The 17165-nt window shown below is 44.0% G+C and overlaps 1 protein-coding gene across 1 annotated transcript in view; it reads left to right on the forward strand.

Moving 5' to 3' along the window:
- Positions 1-122: 122 nt before the first annotated feature.
- The window catches only part of LOC131902182 (collagen alpha-4(VI) chain-like), a gene marked incomplete at both ends in the record, with an annotated part of 31797 nt that continues 14754 nt past the window's right edge, over positions 123-17165 (forward strand). The window contains 8 exons of the mRNA XM_059253226.1: positions 123-173; positions 4030-4065; positions 4164-4226; positions 6137-6199; positions 8629-8664; positions 9585-9621; positions 12262-12273; positions 12360-12853. Coding sequence (XP_059109209.1) covers positions 123-173; positions 4030-4065; positions 4164-4226; positions 6137-6199; positions 8629-8664; positions 9585-9621; positions 12262-12273; positions 12360-12853 — 792 coding nt within the window. The remainder of the gene's footprint in view (positions 174-4029; positions 4066-4163; positions 4227-6136; positions 6200-8628; positions 8665-9584; positions 9622-12261; positions 12274-12359; positions 12854-17165) is intronic.

Here is a 17165-nt window from a genome sequence, read left to right on the forward strand (position 1 = left end):
CACCAAGCCCCACCCTCTTCCTCACTTTCTTACATTGTTAGCTTGTGCAAAGGTTTGGCTCTTGTCAGCCATGAGTTGGTCTGGGTGGCTCTACAGTGAATTCATCTGTGTCCTTTTCTTAGGGTCTTCTTGGTCAAGATGGTTACGGTCATCCGGGAAGAAAAGGCAAGAAGGTGAGGCTCATGGAAAGAATATTTGGATATCAAATCGCAGTTTTTATTTTACTAGAATATAGTGATTTTTCAAGATGTGTTTCAGGAGTGGTCCCCCCGACCCCGACATGTCATAGCTTGACAGCATTCCCTCCCGGAGAAGTAAAAGTCCGATTTAGTTTCTCACTTATTTAGAAACCACCCCCCTAGCCTTGTCTTCCAGCCTCCCTAGGTATTCACACTCCATTCTGATCTGGAAATATGAGCCCTTTCTCAGCTCCTGGTCTCTGCAAATGATACAGAATGTTCTTTTCATTCTCCCTCCCTTGGACAACTGTAACTCATTTCCTAAGATGAATTCACACATCAGCTCATTCTTGGAGAAGCTTTGGATTCTCCAGGCAGAGTTTGCTGTCCTGTGCTCAGTGCTTTTAAAGCATCAGGCCCCCTCTACCCTGTGAGCTCCAGTTTATTCTTCTAGTTTAGACTGATACCCAGACTCCACAGATATTTCCTTATCATCCATCAGATAGCTTAAGATCAGCACATCCTCCAACAATAACTTTCTTCTTTTATTTTTTAACATTTTATTTATTTATTTTTACATTTTAATTCATCTATCTCTGTTGCTCCACCCTCGTGTGTGTGTGTGTGTGTGTGTGTGTGTGTGTGTGTGTGTGTGTGTGTGCATAACACACATGATATGAAGGTCAGAGGACAACTACTTTTGGGAGTACCTTTTCTCTCTCCATTATGTCAATTCTGGGAATCAAACTCAGGTAGTTAGGCTTGGCAGCAAGTGCATTTAACCACTGAGCCATCTTGTTGACCCCAATTTCTTATCTTAGAAAACATATGAGTGGACAGGTTGGAATATTGACATATGTACCCATCCCCTTGACTCATCAATGGAAACCTTAGGACCAATTAGGTTTTATCTTACCCAAAATCTCACTCACTTTTCTCCCCTCATGGAAATTATTTTTAAGAACATCCCAGAAACCATATATTCCATGCACAATAAAATATTCTTTATAAGTTTAATCAGATACCATTATCACACTTAAGAATTAATGATTATCCTTTAACATCTTCCAACGTCCCATCAGTCAGAACTGATGCCCTAGACAAAGTTGTCTCCTCCTCCTCCAGGCTTTCCTGCTCATGGTCAGAGAGCCCATCCTTCCGATCTCATCCTCTGGTTGCTTAGGACAAGAATTTAGAGCCATCTTTGTGAGGCTTCTTTCCATCACACTCTAGATTTAATCCAACATAGAAATGCAGGTCTAGCCGTAAAGTATATTTAGCATATTGTCATTTCTCTGAAAGGGTTTGCTGATTTATTTGTGGTGTGTGCGTGCGTGCGTGCGTGCATGCGTGCGTGCGTGCGTGCGTGTGTGTGTGTGTGTGTGTGTGTGTCTCTGTCTGTCTGTCTGTCTGTCTGAGTGCATGTGCATAATACGTGCACATGACCGTGGAGGCCATAGGTCAGTCAACCTTGGCTGTTGTTCCTCAGGAGCCATCTTCCTTGTTTATTTGTCCCAGAGCTCATCAGTTAGGCTCAGCTGGCTGGCCAGAAAGCCTTAGTTGTCCGCCTATTCCCTCCTCCCCTGTGCTGGGATCACAAGTGTGTGCCACCACACCTGTCTCTACCGCTGAGTCACACCTCCAGCCAAGCATTTCACCGCTTCTCATTGTTATTGCTGTCATCGAGGCTCATCTAGATGCGACATGGCTTTCTACTTGGTTCCTTCAGAAGCCACCTAAATGGTCTCCCTGCCCTGCCTCTGCCTCTGCCTCCTACAGTTAGGCCTTCATGAGGCAGCCAGAGCCATCTTTGAAAAGCTTAGTGAGAGCATGTCCTTGCTCTACCCAAAGCCTGCCATGGCTCCCCATGGCACCGAGAAGAAAATCCTTTGTATCCATGGCCTGTGAGATTCGCCACTCTCGGCCTGTGTGGGAACTCCTAGGCTTCTTCTCCTGCCCTCCTCTTCCCCCAGTTCTGCCTCATCATCTTCTTGTGTTAAGGTCTCTTCAGGACCTTTCCCATCTGCCTGGATGCTTTTTGCCCAGATCCCTGCTAAACTCACTTCTCCAGTTCAGGCTGCTCTTTGCTTAAATGATGGTTTTGTAAAAAGACTTTGTCTGGCCACTGTCCATGGAAGAGCTCCCACCCCACCCCTACACACTCTTTACACCCACAGGCTCCTATTGATAGATTCAACAAACTGAAGACAGACATTTGAGAAAAAATTTGCGTTTGTACTAAATCTGCGCAGACTCTTGTTATTCCCCTGAAATAATAAAGGGTAATGTTTATTTCACAGCATCTGTGTTGTATTAGGCACCATGTGTCATCTAGGGACCAAAGTCTTTGAGAAGTGTGCGTAAGTGTATACTGGGAGGCACCATATTATACCAGGGAGTTGACTGTACTTAGATTTTGGCATCTCTGGAGGATACTGAAATCGACCTTCTGAAAATATTGAGGGGCAACTCTAATTCTTTTAAAAAGTACACAATATTTTTGTTTTTTCTTTGAGAATTCCATATATGTATGCACTATATTCTGATTGTATTCACTCCCCCCATCTCCCCCTCTAGCTCCTCCCAGATCGCCTGGCAATGTTAACTCCTTTTTCTTTCAAGTCTTTTAAACTTACTAAGTGTAATTATTCCTGCCCATATGTACACAGGAGTGGGACCATCTACTAGAGAATGGTCAACCTACCAGGGGATGTATACCTAAAAAAAAATAACCCAACTTTCCTTCTAGCAGCCATCAACTGTGAATAACTCCTCAGCTAGGGGTGGGGACTCGTGTCCCTTCCCATCCCATGTTGTAATATCTGTCTATCTATCTATCTATCTATCTATCTATCTATCTATCTATCTATCTATCTATTCATCTATCTTCTATCTATCTATCTATCTATCTATCTATCTATCTATATCATCTATCTACCTATCATCTATCTTTTGCCTATCTATCTATCTATCTATCTATCTATCTATCTATCTATCTATATCTATTTATCATCTATCTACCTATCATCTATCTTTTATCTGTTATCTATATCTATCTATCTATCTATCTATCTATCTATCTATATCTATTTATCATCTATCTACCTATCATCTATCTTCTATCTGTCTGCCTGTCTATCTGTCTATCTATCTATCTATCTATCTATCTATCTATCTATCTATCTATCTGTGTGTGTATGTGTGTGTAAGAGCACATGTGCCATGACCTGTGTGCATAGGTCAAAGGACAGCTTGCTAGAGCTGGTTCTCTCCTTATCATCTTGAGTCTCAAGGGTTGAACTCAGGTTCCGGCTTGGTGGCAAGTGTTTCTCCCTACTGGACCATCTTACTAGCCCATTTCTTAAATTTCTTAATTCTCTCTCTAGAATACTATTCAGCTCTGAGACGCTATCTATTTCTTGCTCACTTGCTTCTTCTAGAATGTAAGTTCTGTGGGGGTCTCTTGTTCACTGCCAAGTCCCCAGTGCTTAAAGGACCTCCTGGTGAATGGTATAGCTAAAGAAATGCCTGTGGGATGGATGATCGCTTTGAAGCATGCCCGTGGGTCTGACAATGTGCTCCTTCTTCCCAAAACTCAGGTCAATGTCCTCCCTTGCTTTCTGCTGGTGCAAATCTCAAGGGCTTTAAATAGAAATAAAATGCCCAAGAATGAAGTTTCACTAGACATTGCGTCAAAAAGGGGGGGGGGAATTGTAAAAACTATTTCCAATTGTTGACCTCCAGGAGTGAAATGTGGCCATGTGATGAGTTTCTTCTTTCAAGCAGGAATGTTGAGGTAAAGCTTAGTCATCTGGCCCTGATCATTATCTTGTCTCATTTCTGACCCTAGGGTGAACCTGGATTCCCTGGCTATCCTGGTGTACAAGTAAGAAGAGCTTTCTGTGGGTCTGGCAACTGGTGTGCACTGTCATGTGTTCACACATCTTTCTTTACATTCAGAACTCGGCTTTTGTCTTTGATAAGGGAGAAGATGGTGAGCCAGGCCGCAGAGGAGTGAAGGGGGCCAAGGGAGTCCAAGGGAAGAGGGTAAGAACCAAAGGGTCACCCGTTGTCATCCCAGGCACGGAGGGCGCTGGCCTACCCCTGCTCAGTCAGTACACATTGCGCACCCCCAGCTCATCCCTTCTTATTTACATTCAGGGGGGAGACGCAGCTTCCGGGAACAACCAACATTAACAACAGAGCATGCAGGCTAGAGCTTCAGCTCTGCACCACCAATTACTCAAGACGATTTGAGGGCACCTCTGCCTTGGCGACTCTAGGGAAAATTTGGAAGGACATTGTCAAGGACAATGCTTTTGACCAAGTGCGGTTTGTCTGAGTATTCCCTAAGCCTCTTTGGGACTAGAGTCCCAAGAGCATGACTTCTGCCTTGGTGGACTTTGAGTCTACTATGTTTCCTTGGGTCTTCCATTAAGAACCCATTCCTTCAGGTTCAGCTAGTTGAGTATAATTTTTTTTAAAAAAAATTCTTCCTTTTTGTTTTTGAGAAAGTCTCATATAGCCCATGCTGGCCTTGAATTTGCTACATAAGTAAGGCCTTCCTTAGATCCCTGATATTTCTTCCTGTACTTCCCAACCGTGCCATCATGCCCAGCTATGAAGATTAGATCTTGAAGAGCCACGGTTAATGGCAACTCATTTTGAAAAGAGTGACTCCGTGGATATTAGGATCTGGATAGTGTTTAGCTGATAGACATCAGGAAGCAAGCCTTGGGCTGGTGAGATGGCTCAGGGAATGTTCCAGTTTCTGCTGCTGTGATAAACACTATGACCAAAAGCAACTTGGGGAGGAAAGGGTTTATTTGGCTGACACTTCCATGTCACAGTCCGTTATTGAGGGAAGGCAGGCAGGAACTGAAGCAGAAGTCGTAGAGAAATGCTGCTTAGGGGCTTGCCCTTCACAGCGTGCTCAGTTTGCTTTTGAATACAACCCAGGACCACCTGCCCAGGGATGGCACACCCACACTAATCATTAATAAAGAAAATGTCTCACAGATGTGAGCCAACCTAATAGGGACATTTTCTCGGTTGAGGATCTCTCTTCCCAGTGACTTGAGCTTGTGCCAGGTTGACAAAGAACTAACTAGCACACTGGGTAAAGGCACTGGCCACCAAGCCCAACAGCCCGAATTTGAACCCCAGCACCCACATGGTGAAAGGAGAGAAACGGCTCCTATAAGTTGTCATTTAGTCTCCGCACGTACACCACGGCATACACATGCACCCATTCACGAATAAATAAATGCAATTAAAAATATTTACAGTAAAGCCTTCTGGGACCGGGACATGAGCTTGCATTCAGAGCAGAAGGGAGGAAAAGCCAGAGAGCATGTGCCTTCCTCGGACTCAGTGACTGGTGTTTTTGTCTATGGGCAAGGTCATAAAGATAGTCAGAGCCATGCTTGCTCAGCTTGCTGCTACTTATGGTTGCTCTGATCGTTAACTAATCTTTCTACTTTCAAATAAAAAAGATAAGGCATTGATTAAATCCAGATAATAAGTGTGCTGTGTTACTTCAAATACCTAGAATACAAGCAGTGAGCTTCTGGCCACCCAAAGTCTTTCCTGAGACACTGAGGGTCAGAAAGTGCTGTGGGAATTTTTCCTTTCCCCAGAGTCAGGCCCTCAATGTAGACCTCATGAGTATGTTTATCACACGCCCTTAGACTTGACTGAGGGTTAAGTTATCTTCTAAGGCTCTGTGTGGAAATGTATTTGTGTGTCTATTGCCCATGGGCAAGCTGGGGTTAGCTAGGGGCTAGGAGGGAGTTGTCTGGTCCCCAAAAAGCCTCCCTGTTCCTCTCCATGAATACATCATTAACAGAGGTCAACAACAGACTGATTGGTCTTAGATGTGAAGCAGTTTGATGTTTCAGGAGGGTCAGTTCTTGTAGCCAACAGGGAACCTTATTCCTTTGATTTTTCACTTTTAGGGTAATTCTGGCTTTCCTGGATTTGCTGGAACTCCAGGTGACCAAGGCCCACCAGGAAAAATGGTAACAAGTACCCTTTCTTTTTTAATTTTCAACCTTGTGCCAAGATGAGTAAGAGTTTGATAAGCAGCCTCACTGAAGAAGAAACAAACACCTTAGACACTGAACAAGGTCAAGGGCACAGGCAAAGTGCTCAGAGAATACTAACTTCAAACCCTACACAGAGTGCTCCATATGTAGATTTTTTTCCTTTGAATATAGAAGTGATCTCAGTAGCTAGAGCGTTATGAATCTTCTTAAATACATGAGCCAAGACATAAAGCTTAGGGAGAATGTGCTTACTACTGCAAACACAATGATGGACACGCAAAACCAGAAGGAAATCTTAATGAAATATTCCAACCGGCAATCTTTTTTTTTAGACAGAGTTTCTCTGTGTAGCCCTGGCTGTCCTGGAACTCACTCTGTAGACCAAGCTGGCCTTGAACTCACAGAGATCCTCCTGCCTCTGCCTCCCGAGTGCTGGGATTAGAGGCGTGTATAGCTGGAGTTTTCTCCAGTCCCGCTCAGACCCACAGTCACTCAGACCCAAATAAACACACAGATGCTTATATTATTTAAACTGTTTGGCCTAATGGCTCAGGCTTCTTGCTATATAGTTCTTATATCTTAAATTAACCCATTTCTATTAATCTATAAGTTGCCACATGGCTTGTGGCTTACTGGCACCTTACATCTTTCTTCTCATGGCTGTGGCGGCTGGCAGCATCTCCTGACTCAGCCTTCTACCTCCCAGAATTCTCCTTTCTCCTTATCCCGCCTACACTATACTTCCTGCCTAGCTACTGGCCAATCAGCATTTTATTTATTAATCAATCAGAGCAACACATTCACAACATCCCCAGCAGGCCTGTGCCACCACCGCCAACCCAACCATACAATGCTAACTGAACTGATAATGTTGCAGGACTAGAAGAATTTTTAGAATTCTCTGGGACATGGAAAGACATTGAGGCTCTGCCCTATGCCCTGTTTTAGAGACTGGCTTAATATAGTTTGCTTCTCTGTTGCTGTGAGAAAACATTGACCAAAAGCAAGTTGGGGAGGAATGAGTTTATTCAGCTTACAGGTTACAGTCTATCATTGAGGGAAGTCAAAGCAGGGACTCAAGGCAGGAAGGAGCTTGATGGCTGGGACTGAAGCAGACTACAGAGGACAGCTGCTTACTGGTTTGTCCCCTACCTGGGAGGGTGGTCCATCTATTTAGGAGTGGTACTACCCACAGTTGGCTGGGACCTTTTATATCAGCTGGCAATCAAGAAAATGCCTCATAGGCATGTCTGAAGGCCGGGCTGAGACAATTCTTCAGTTGAGATTAATTCTTCCAAGGTATGTCTAGGTTTGTATCAAGTTGACAGAAAGTAACCAGTACAAAGGGCTGTCATTCTGTGAGGGATAGTGTATTCATCAGCCAGGGGTGGGAGAGGGACATGCTGGGCTCACCGGAGCTCAGGATTTTTACTGGAGAACAACTAAGTCAGAAAACCAAACATCGCAGAGGTAGTTCATGGCCATTTGATGGTGAAATGCAGATTGAGTGGGTTTCAGTACAGTGACTTGTCTACAAGTTACTGCCTTGTAGAGTCCAAACAAAGACTTTCTAGACTCTCAGAGGGGCTGGAGCCAGACAGCTAAAGCTGGAAGGCTTCAGGGAGGATTCCTTTACTATGAGGGCAGAGTCAGGGTAGAGATGAGAGGCCTAAAGAGCAGGAACAGGGGAGATTCCAGGATGTGCTTTGGAATAGCTTGAATGACCAGTTTTTGAATTTGAACTTGAACTATGGATTGGTCTCAAAACGACCTGGTCTTCCAAGAGTCTGTGTCCCATCTTGCTGTGGGATGTTCTGTATGGCAAATGTGTTGCTGATTGGTTAATAAATAAAACACTGATTGGCCATTGGCTAGGCAGGAAGTATAGGCGGGACAAGGAGGAGAATAAAGCTGGGAAGTGGAAGGCTGAGGCAGAGAGACACTGCCAGCCGCCACGATGAGAAACAGCATGTGAAGATGCTGGTAAGCCACGAGCCATGTGGCAAGGTATAGATTAATGGAAATGGATTAATTTAAGCTATAAGAACAGTTAGCAAGAAGCCTGCCACGGCCATACAGTTTGTAACCAATATAAGTCTCTGTGTTTACTTGGTTGGGTCTGAGCGGCTGTGGGACTGGCAAGTGAGAGAGATTTGTCCTGACTGTGGGCCAGGCAGGAAAACTCAACCTACACCATCTACCCAGGTTTCCTGGACTCTGAGGTCTGGGATGTACTGCTCAGGCACTCTGTCTTCCCTACTGGGATGGGCAGAACTCCAGGGCCAGGAGAGAAGGGCAGTGTATGTGCCGTGGTGAACACTCAGCGTCTCCAGTTGGTCGTGGAGAAGAAAGTGCTGGGAATTAGAATGTTGCATTTTGAACCTTGTTTCTGTTCTTTCCAGGGCATCAAGGGTTCAAAAGGTTTGGCAGATAGGACGGTAGGTGAAGACTCTTGATTCGAAAATTCACTCATTTCACAACATAAATCTATAGCCACAAAGTGAGGTTTGTTAATCTTAAAGCTTCTTTCTTTTAATAAATTCTGTTGATACTGTAAGTTTACAGAGTTTTCCCAGAAATGCCACTGTAAAAATAGTAGAATAATATTTTAAACATTAAGTGACACAAAAGAAAACATTTGGAAGCTACCACCTTCCTGCAGTGTGTTCTTTTATAATGTTAAAAATAGTGCTTATAAAACTATACATTTTTAATAAACCAGTTCACAGAGTAGTTATAGGCCTTTGTGACTTATGGGACCCCTTAAAAACAACCTCAGAAATTGTGACGAGTGCTTCTCTTCCAAGTACACACAGACTGTTATGTTAGGTAGGCATTGGAGGATGTGGAAGCATCTGAAGAACAGGAAGTGATGGGGTCTGAGGTTGAGAGAGGAGTAGAGGAAGGGATAAGAGGAAAGAGGTAGAATTATTGGGGTGGGGGATGTAGGGGGCACCTGTCTTGGTGCTTCTAAAGAAATGTTCTAGCAAATGCTGCTATAAGAATGCATACACTGTCAGCAGTCCCCAGAATTCTCTGCTGAGGTTCCTGGATTTCAACTTCAAAATCAAGTTTGATCCCATCGATTTGTGAGGCAGATTACAAAGTAAAGAATTATCCCTCACCTATCTCAACACACTATTTAAAATTCTTTAAATGTTTTAAATTAGCTACTGGATCCAGAAATAGAATCGTTAGGTGGTGTCATCAGCTCTAACAATTTTGTGGTTTTCTGTTACATATGTAAATGCTTCAGATAGGTCCTGATAACGTGCACATGGCATTTCAAGTCACGCCAGTGAAATCTGCTTCACATTAAATGCTTATTTCCTTTCTGTCTTTCCCCATCTCTCTACAGCCTTGTGAAATTGTTGACTTCATTCGGGAAAGCTGCCGTAAGTTGTTTGGAAGACACTCAGATGGAGCCAGTGGTGTGGATGGGCAGGGATCAAGGACTAAGGGCATGAGCCACTAAGGATTTGACTGAGGCTTGGGAAGTTGCTTGTCCATCACAAAAAGATCTTCTAAATGGACAGATTGGGCCCAATCTCCCATTGAATAAGTCATCTTTTCCTCAATGGGCTTCAAAATGAAGTATTTGAAAGGCTTACCATCTCAATAATGAAGAAAAACTCCACCCTATAAGGCTAGGTCCCCCCAAAATATAACCACACCCACACACCTGTGTGCCTGCATCCTGGTGCGTGAAACAGAGCATGGGAAGTGCTGTTCTTTTTCTTTCAACAGGCAGGATCCATGATGGTGTTTGGGAGAGGAATATGCCCTATTTGATTGGGACTTCCTTTGCAGAAATGGAATTAGGAACCACTAGGTCTCAGGTCCTGCTTTGTCACGTAACTGGTTGACATTTATGCACTCTCTTTACAAAACATCGTGGGTACTTATAGCTACAGAGAGCATGCTCCTCCCCTTACTGTGATAGGGAGAGCACTTAGAAGTTTGGGTTTTATCCACAACTGCCTTCTTGCTCAGCCTCCTGGCTTCTACCCACTCCACGCTGCTGTTCAGGGAGATTGCGGGATCCGTTTCCATGGAAGTCACACAGAGTAATACTATCACCGTGGACAGAAAGAAAAACATCTGTACAGAAAGTTAAAACCCCTTTTCATCGAGGACTTCCACAGGGTCAAAAGCAAATAGGAAAGTGAGAAAAACCATTCGAGATAGAAGCAAGACTCCAGGAGAGGGCCCAGTGTGCTTGCTAGGTGGTGTCAAGATAAAAATGGCGGCTGCAAATCATCTTTACCTATAAACACGGACATGTTTGGAAAGCTAAATCTAAATATTTAAAAAGAAACTTTTGAATTGTAACTAGGCAAAGGACAGGAAAGGTGAGTCAGGGAAGAAAAACTTAACAATGCACCTGTGGGAATAGTGACCCTCAGTGGAAATTAAAGACCATTAGTTAAAACAATGATAATGTTCTTTTTTGTTCTCAAACTGGAAGCATATACATAATTGCTATATATTCATGCATATATATGCATATTTATTTATATAGTTTTGGTCTTCAGAGATAGGATCTTGCTAACTAGCCCTATCTGGCCTAGAACTCCTTGTGTATAATGCTTCGGCTTCAAACTTGTAATCCTCCTCCCAAGAGCTAGGAGTACAGGGCTTGTACCACCAGACCTAGGCTTCAAATTGGAAATATTTAAAAAAAATAAAAATAATCCTTACCCCTAATTTGGGGAATGTATGAAAGCACACGTGACTTGTGGAATTACTAAAATGCTTTCTAAAGAGCAATTGGACCAGCCATATAAAAATCTGTAATTAAAGTGATAGACACAGACTGTAATTGGACAAATAGTCACAGATACTTGTACGTGTATGCTTTTCCTGAGAGACATTGGCTGAAGAAATCAAGGGACATAAACATAGTGGGATATATGACAGCACTTGGCACTTACTGATAAAAAATGTCATACTAAGTTGAATGTGAGTCAGAGTTAAACATACTTTAAGCTCCAAGTTTTATCAAATAAGATGAAAAGTTTTTTATGTATGGATACACAGATGGTGTACTGAGGACAATCTTAATTTTTTATGAGCATATGTTGCTCATATATATGCACATATATACATATATACTTTTATATAAGATATACATTGTATATGATTTATATTTTATGACTATGTATATATGAGATACATGTAAAATTCAGCTTCAGAATAGCTTAGTGTTTTAGTTGAATTTAATTTTAGTTGAAGGTAACCAAAGTCCTCATAACAGAGGGGAAATGTGTCTCTCAAGTCAAAGCTTGGACATGATATGGAGTTCTGGGGAGTGGGGCCTGTCCCAGGGGTTCCAGGATGGAATTTCCTTGTTTCCTTGTATCTTCTTCTCTCTCTCTCTCTCTCTCTCTCTCTCTCTCTCTCTCTCTCTCTCTCTCTCTCTCTGTGTGTGTGTGTGTGTGTGTGTGTGTGTGTGTGTAGGTAGGTGTAGATGCTGTTTTTCCCAAATTACCTCATGCTCTGAGCAGTTAATCTTGTTATCTGCATTTCAGCCAGCCTGGAAGAAAGGGAGAGCAGGGGCAAAGGGCAAAGGGTGCTCTTGCTTGTCTTCTAGCCGATCAAGTAATGGGCTTCATTAGGGTATAAAGATGCATTGGCAAAGTCTTATTGTTTTCCTTATCCTATTATCCAGAATGTAGTAAGCCAGCTAGCTCCGGGTAAGTGTGTCCTGTGTTTCAGACAGCCATGTACTCAGGTGCAAACTGATGCCCTATTATAATGGAAAAAAATAAGAGCGGATGCTGGGCAAATAGTAGCAGCCCTTGCCGAACTGGGGAGGGGTGTCTAGAAGCCCATTTGGATTTCTCAGTAAGAGAGGGTTTTTAAAAATGGACATGGCTTGAAAAATCCCAGCACTTGGAAGACTGAGGCAGGAGGATTTTTAAGTTCAAGGTTAGCTTGAGTGACACAGAAAAACTGTCAAATCGAAAGAGTGTATTTTATACTGAAGTATAAACGGCCCATGTACACTAACAGTGTCTTCTTTTCCCTTCCAGCTTGTTCAAAAGGTAAGTAATGCTCTTTGCTCAGGTAAGCCCTTCCCCCATCTAGAGGCAGCACAGACATCTCAAGTTCTGTATATCTCTGTGTCAAGGGATTTCCAGATGCCCAGCATTCCCTTCAGAAGTGGTCTTTGCCTTGGACATGTCCAACGATGTCTCCCAGTTGGACTTTGAGAGGATGAGAAGCATTCTACTGTCTCTGTTGATGAAGCTGGAGATCAGTGAGAGCAACTGCCCCATTGGTGCCCGAGTGGCCATTGTTTCCTATAACACGAGGACAGATTATCTAGTGCGCTTCTCAGACCATCAGGGAAAAGCTGCCCTACTACAGGCTGCCAGGAAAATCCCTCTTGAACGGTCATCTGGGTCCCGGAAACTTGGGGCCACCATGAGGTTTGTGGCAAGACACGTATTCAAACGTGTGCGCTCAGGCCTTCTGTTAAGGAAGGTGGCTGTGTTCTTCCAGGCTGGCAGGAACTACAATACAACCTCTGTTGGCACAGCCTTGCTGGAGCTCCATGCAGCAGACATTGTCACAGCAGTTGTAACCTTCACAGAGGACCACAACCTCCCGGATGCCTTGCTGGTACGTGACGAAGGGCCGATGGGAAGAGGTGCTGGAGCTGGTTTGTTCTCACCCTCCACCAGGGATGGCGTGAGCAATTAAGTGTGGTCCAGGGGAAGAGTTCTCCAGATGTTGCTGAATGTGGGAGAGGTGAGGTGTCTCAGTATGGGCACTACTGACAGATTTACTAGAGAGTAACTGCTTCTTCTGGAGCACACGTTCGGTGCTAAGGGCCTCACAGACCTTATCTTATGTAATATCCCCGAAGCTCTATTAGTTAGGCCTTGTTGGTTTTCTCTGCTTTGAGAGTGAGAAAAATAGACTTAGAGAAGGGAAGCATACTCTTGAGGGTCAAGTAACTAGTCAGTGGCAGATGCAATCTGCTGTCACACGTGTACGTAGCACTGTACTAAAGCGGGGATTAGAGACGGTGACTTTCTTCCTCCTTCCTTTTATTGGCGTATAATCTTGTATACCCATTTAACAACATGGAAAAATGCAGTGCTTTTAAAGCACACTCACAAATGGATTGTGTGTGTGTGTGCACACGCGCACGTCTGTGTGTGTGCGTGCGTGTGCAAAAATGCATGTGCACAGAGGCATGCATGTGAAGGCCAGAGCTCACTCAACCTTGGCTGTCATTCCTCAGGGGCTGTTTACCTTGTGTTTTGAGACAGGGTCTCTCCCTGTCCTGGACCTGCTAAGTAGGCTAGGCTGGCTGGCCGGCAAGCCCGAGTACCCCCGTCTCCACCTCTCCAGTGCTAGGATTACAGGTTTGTGCCACCATATTAGGCTTTTTACCTAGTTGCTGTGGATCTGAACCCAGGGCTCATGCTTGCGTAGCTTTGTTGACGGAGCTCCAGTTGGATTCTTGTGTTCTTTACTCCTCTGTGACCAGGTTGTGATGAAGGCTCAGAACCCCTTTGGCATTTATAAATACTCTCCCTGTTCCTTACCCAGCCATATAGCCCAGCATAACTACTCCTCTGACTTTGATTACAAGCTTATTCTGAGTCTTGATATAAAAGGAATCATTCATCATCTGGTCTTTTGTATCTGACTTATTCCAATCAACATGTCTGGTCTTGCTTATCCATGCTGTGTGTATGGGCAAGTTGTTCCTTTTTATTTCAGTGTGGCGTTTCAATGTGTGTAGAAACTAGGAGTTATTCACATATCTAGTCTCTAAAGTTTACTCTTCTAACTAAAACCTATGCAGTACGTGCTCACAGAATTTCTGAGACGATTTATCAAAATCAAGGTCGGTTTTCGTCCACTGCCTGTGAATGCTAGATTTAGCCGTATGACATTACCAACATTTGACCATTCCTGACCTGGAAAAAATGGAAATGTCATATGATTCTACTCAATAACTAATGGATTCAGCTGTGCCAGACCACTTCATTTTCTCTTGAGAGTGAATTGTGCGTTGGAAGTGTTAGGTGAGGAATTTGGTTGACACACAGTGCATGTGGCTGAGAATCAACGGATAAGCTTGTGACAGCTTGCAAACTACTGGGAAGATGAGCAGCCATCTTAGGTAGAGAAACAAAGAGAAGATGATGAGAGGGAGTTCTCTGCTGTCCTCGCTGCATCCCTCTTGCCTAGCAGGACATCGGACAGGGTGGGCTGGTGGTGGAGGAGGTCTGCCCTAACATTTAGAAAGTAACACCATGGTGCAATCACATCTCCTTGAATGCACCCCAGTGCTGCTCTCTGATGGGCTGCTGGGCAGCCAGTGCTTGCTTCTGATTTGTGGGTACATCCTTAGTCAGAGCCTGCTTGCCCTCCTCGTCTCGGGGTTCAGAGGGAAAGGATGAAACGCTATGTGAGGAGACGCTGCTGGCTGTAAGACACTTGACACGCTGTGCTATCCTTTTTAGCTGCTCTCCTCTCCATTGGGTGGGCATGTTCTTGCCCCAGGGTTCTGGGAGACAGCTCGGCATTTTGAAAATTTAACGGTTTAGAAAAGATGTTAAATGATGCTTGTCAGCTCAGATGTAATGAATGACCTCGCTGCTGGTGACATTGGCAAGGAGAGAAGCTGTCAACATGACAACCCCATCTTCAGGGCCTCTCAGAAAAAGAACAAACAAACCCTTGTTCTTCTCCAGTGCCCACACTGCAGCCTTCCGCTAACCTCCCCTACTCATTACGGGAGGGCCGTCTGTTGAAGACAGTGTGTTTACCATGTGCTTTCTCTTCTGAACTCACTGCCCGAAGGCTCTCTGACTCTGGGTGAGGCTTTTGCCTTTCACTTCTATGTTATTATAATTTTCAGAACAGCCCCCACATACTTCTTCTGGGCAAATGATGGTAGCTCCAATTGAACGGATTATACAGATATTCTAACTTCTCAGTTCATTTAAACACTTGCAGCCTGCCACACCTACCGGGAAGCTTTTTTACGCCATCCATGGAATTGTTGCAGCCCTCAATAAAACAGCATTATCACATTTGGGCTCCTGGTGCCTAATCCCATCATTAAGAACCGCCTTATGCCTGAAAACATAAGCCTTTATTAGGTTATTTTTTTAAAGCAAAGAAGCAAAGCATTGGAGGGAAAATGCAGCTTGCATGCCAGGCTTCAGATTTCATTTTTCTTTCTAAAAAGCCTCACACAGATTCCCTTGAAACAATGCCTAGGAAAATAGCTCATGTTTATTGATCCAGCCACCATTCTAAGCTTTTATTGATTCACTTAATCCCCAGAACCCAACGAGATAGGTAGTATGATGAGCCTATTCGTCAGACAATGATACTGAGACACAGAGCAGTTAAGCAAGTGTTCAAGGTCTGGAGCTCTCACGAGCTCTGAGGCTTTGAATTCCAAAGTCAAAAACAGTAAAGCAAAATAGAGACCTTCCAAGGTCTGAGTCTTTCCTCTCTTTTCATGTATTTTGTCTTAGGAGATATGTCCGTAAACTGGTCCCACTTTCACTCCTTAGCAAATCCAAAGAATAGAAGGCTGGCTGTCACAGACGACCCCTCCCTTCATGCAACATCAGCTTTAGAAGAAAAAGAAATTGGTGTGTGTGTGTGTGTGTGTGACTTTTAAGTTTTGATATAATTTTGGAATTTATGAAAGCTGTATAGAGAAATATTCTGTGTGTGTGTGTGTGTGTGTGTGTGTGTGTGTGTGTGTGTGTATGGGTGTGGGTGTGCATGCACATGGAGGCCAGCTGTCGATCTTAGTTGTTGTTCCTCGACCTTGTTTTCCCAGACATGGTCTCTCGCTGGGAACTATTGCTCTTTATTAGACTAGGCTGGCTGGCTCTGGAGCCTGAGGCATTCACAGGTCTTGTTCTTTCTAGCCCCAAGACTCACATTCACACTAACACCATCATGCCCAGCCTTTGGGGGCTGGGGTCAAACATCCTCAAGCTTGTGTGGCAAGTACGTTATCAGCTGGGTGATGTCCCCAGCTTGAGCTATCATTTTTTTTTAGAGAAAGGGTGGCCTGCCGCTGACGCCTGAGCTGCTGTGTTCTCCACGAGCTCTGTAATGTACTCTGGCCAGGAGCAGCAACTTAGGGAGGAAATTAGACTTCACGACTTTGTCCCTTCAATTATTGGATCCACTTGAGAAACAGAAGATTGCTATGCAATGAAGGTTGGATTAAGTCTTATTTGCTGGTGGTCGAGAACAGGCTCATACCTGGAAGGACTGTCAACTCTGAAGTGAGGCAGGGAAGTGTTTTTTAAAGCCAAATCCCACAATCACATCGTACCAGGGGCAGGCCAGAAAACAGGGGTTTCCAAAGTTTCAGTTCAGTGGATTAAAACAACTTGTTTTATGTTGTAAAACAATGGATCTCCTTATGCTGCAGGAGAGAATGTTCTGCTCTGCAAGATGTGGTTAGTTGGGGGTGGAGTGGGGCTGGGAGCAGTTGGATGGAGCCAGAGATGAAGTTAGCTAAAACTAGAATAAAATGGAGTCACTTTGAGCAGTTCAAAATAACTAGAGTGTATTTTTTTGGCTCATAGGATTATTGTGAAAATTATAAGGTATATCACTTACAAGGACATCTGATACCCTCTGTGTGATAATCAGCTTGGATATGTTACACCTTGAGTGGCCCAATAGCGGCCATTCAACAAGCATCTACATGGTTCTAGCCCCCACACTGCACACTGGCCAACCACACTGCACACTGGCCAACCACACTGCACACTGGCCACCACACTGCACACTGGCCACACTTCATTATCCTAACCTCTTAGGACTCAGATTGTAGTCTGGGGACCAGCAACAAAGACATCGCCAGGCAGTACGGAATGCTAAACTTCAAGCTTTGATTGAGCTGATCCATCTGAACCTGCATTTATACGTC

The sequence above is a fragment of the Peromyscus eremicus genome, unplaced genomic scaffold (assembly GCF_949786415.1).
Source record: "Peromyscus eremicus unplaced genomic scaffold, PerEre_H2_v1 PerEre#2#unplaced_3531, whole genome shotgun sequence".
Taxonomy (NCBI): Eukaryota; Metazoa; Chordata; class Mammalia; order Rodentia; family Cricetidae; genus Peromyscus; species Peromyscus eremicus.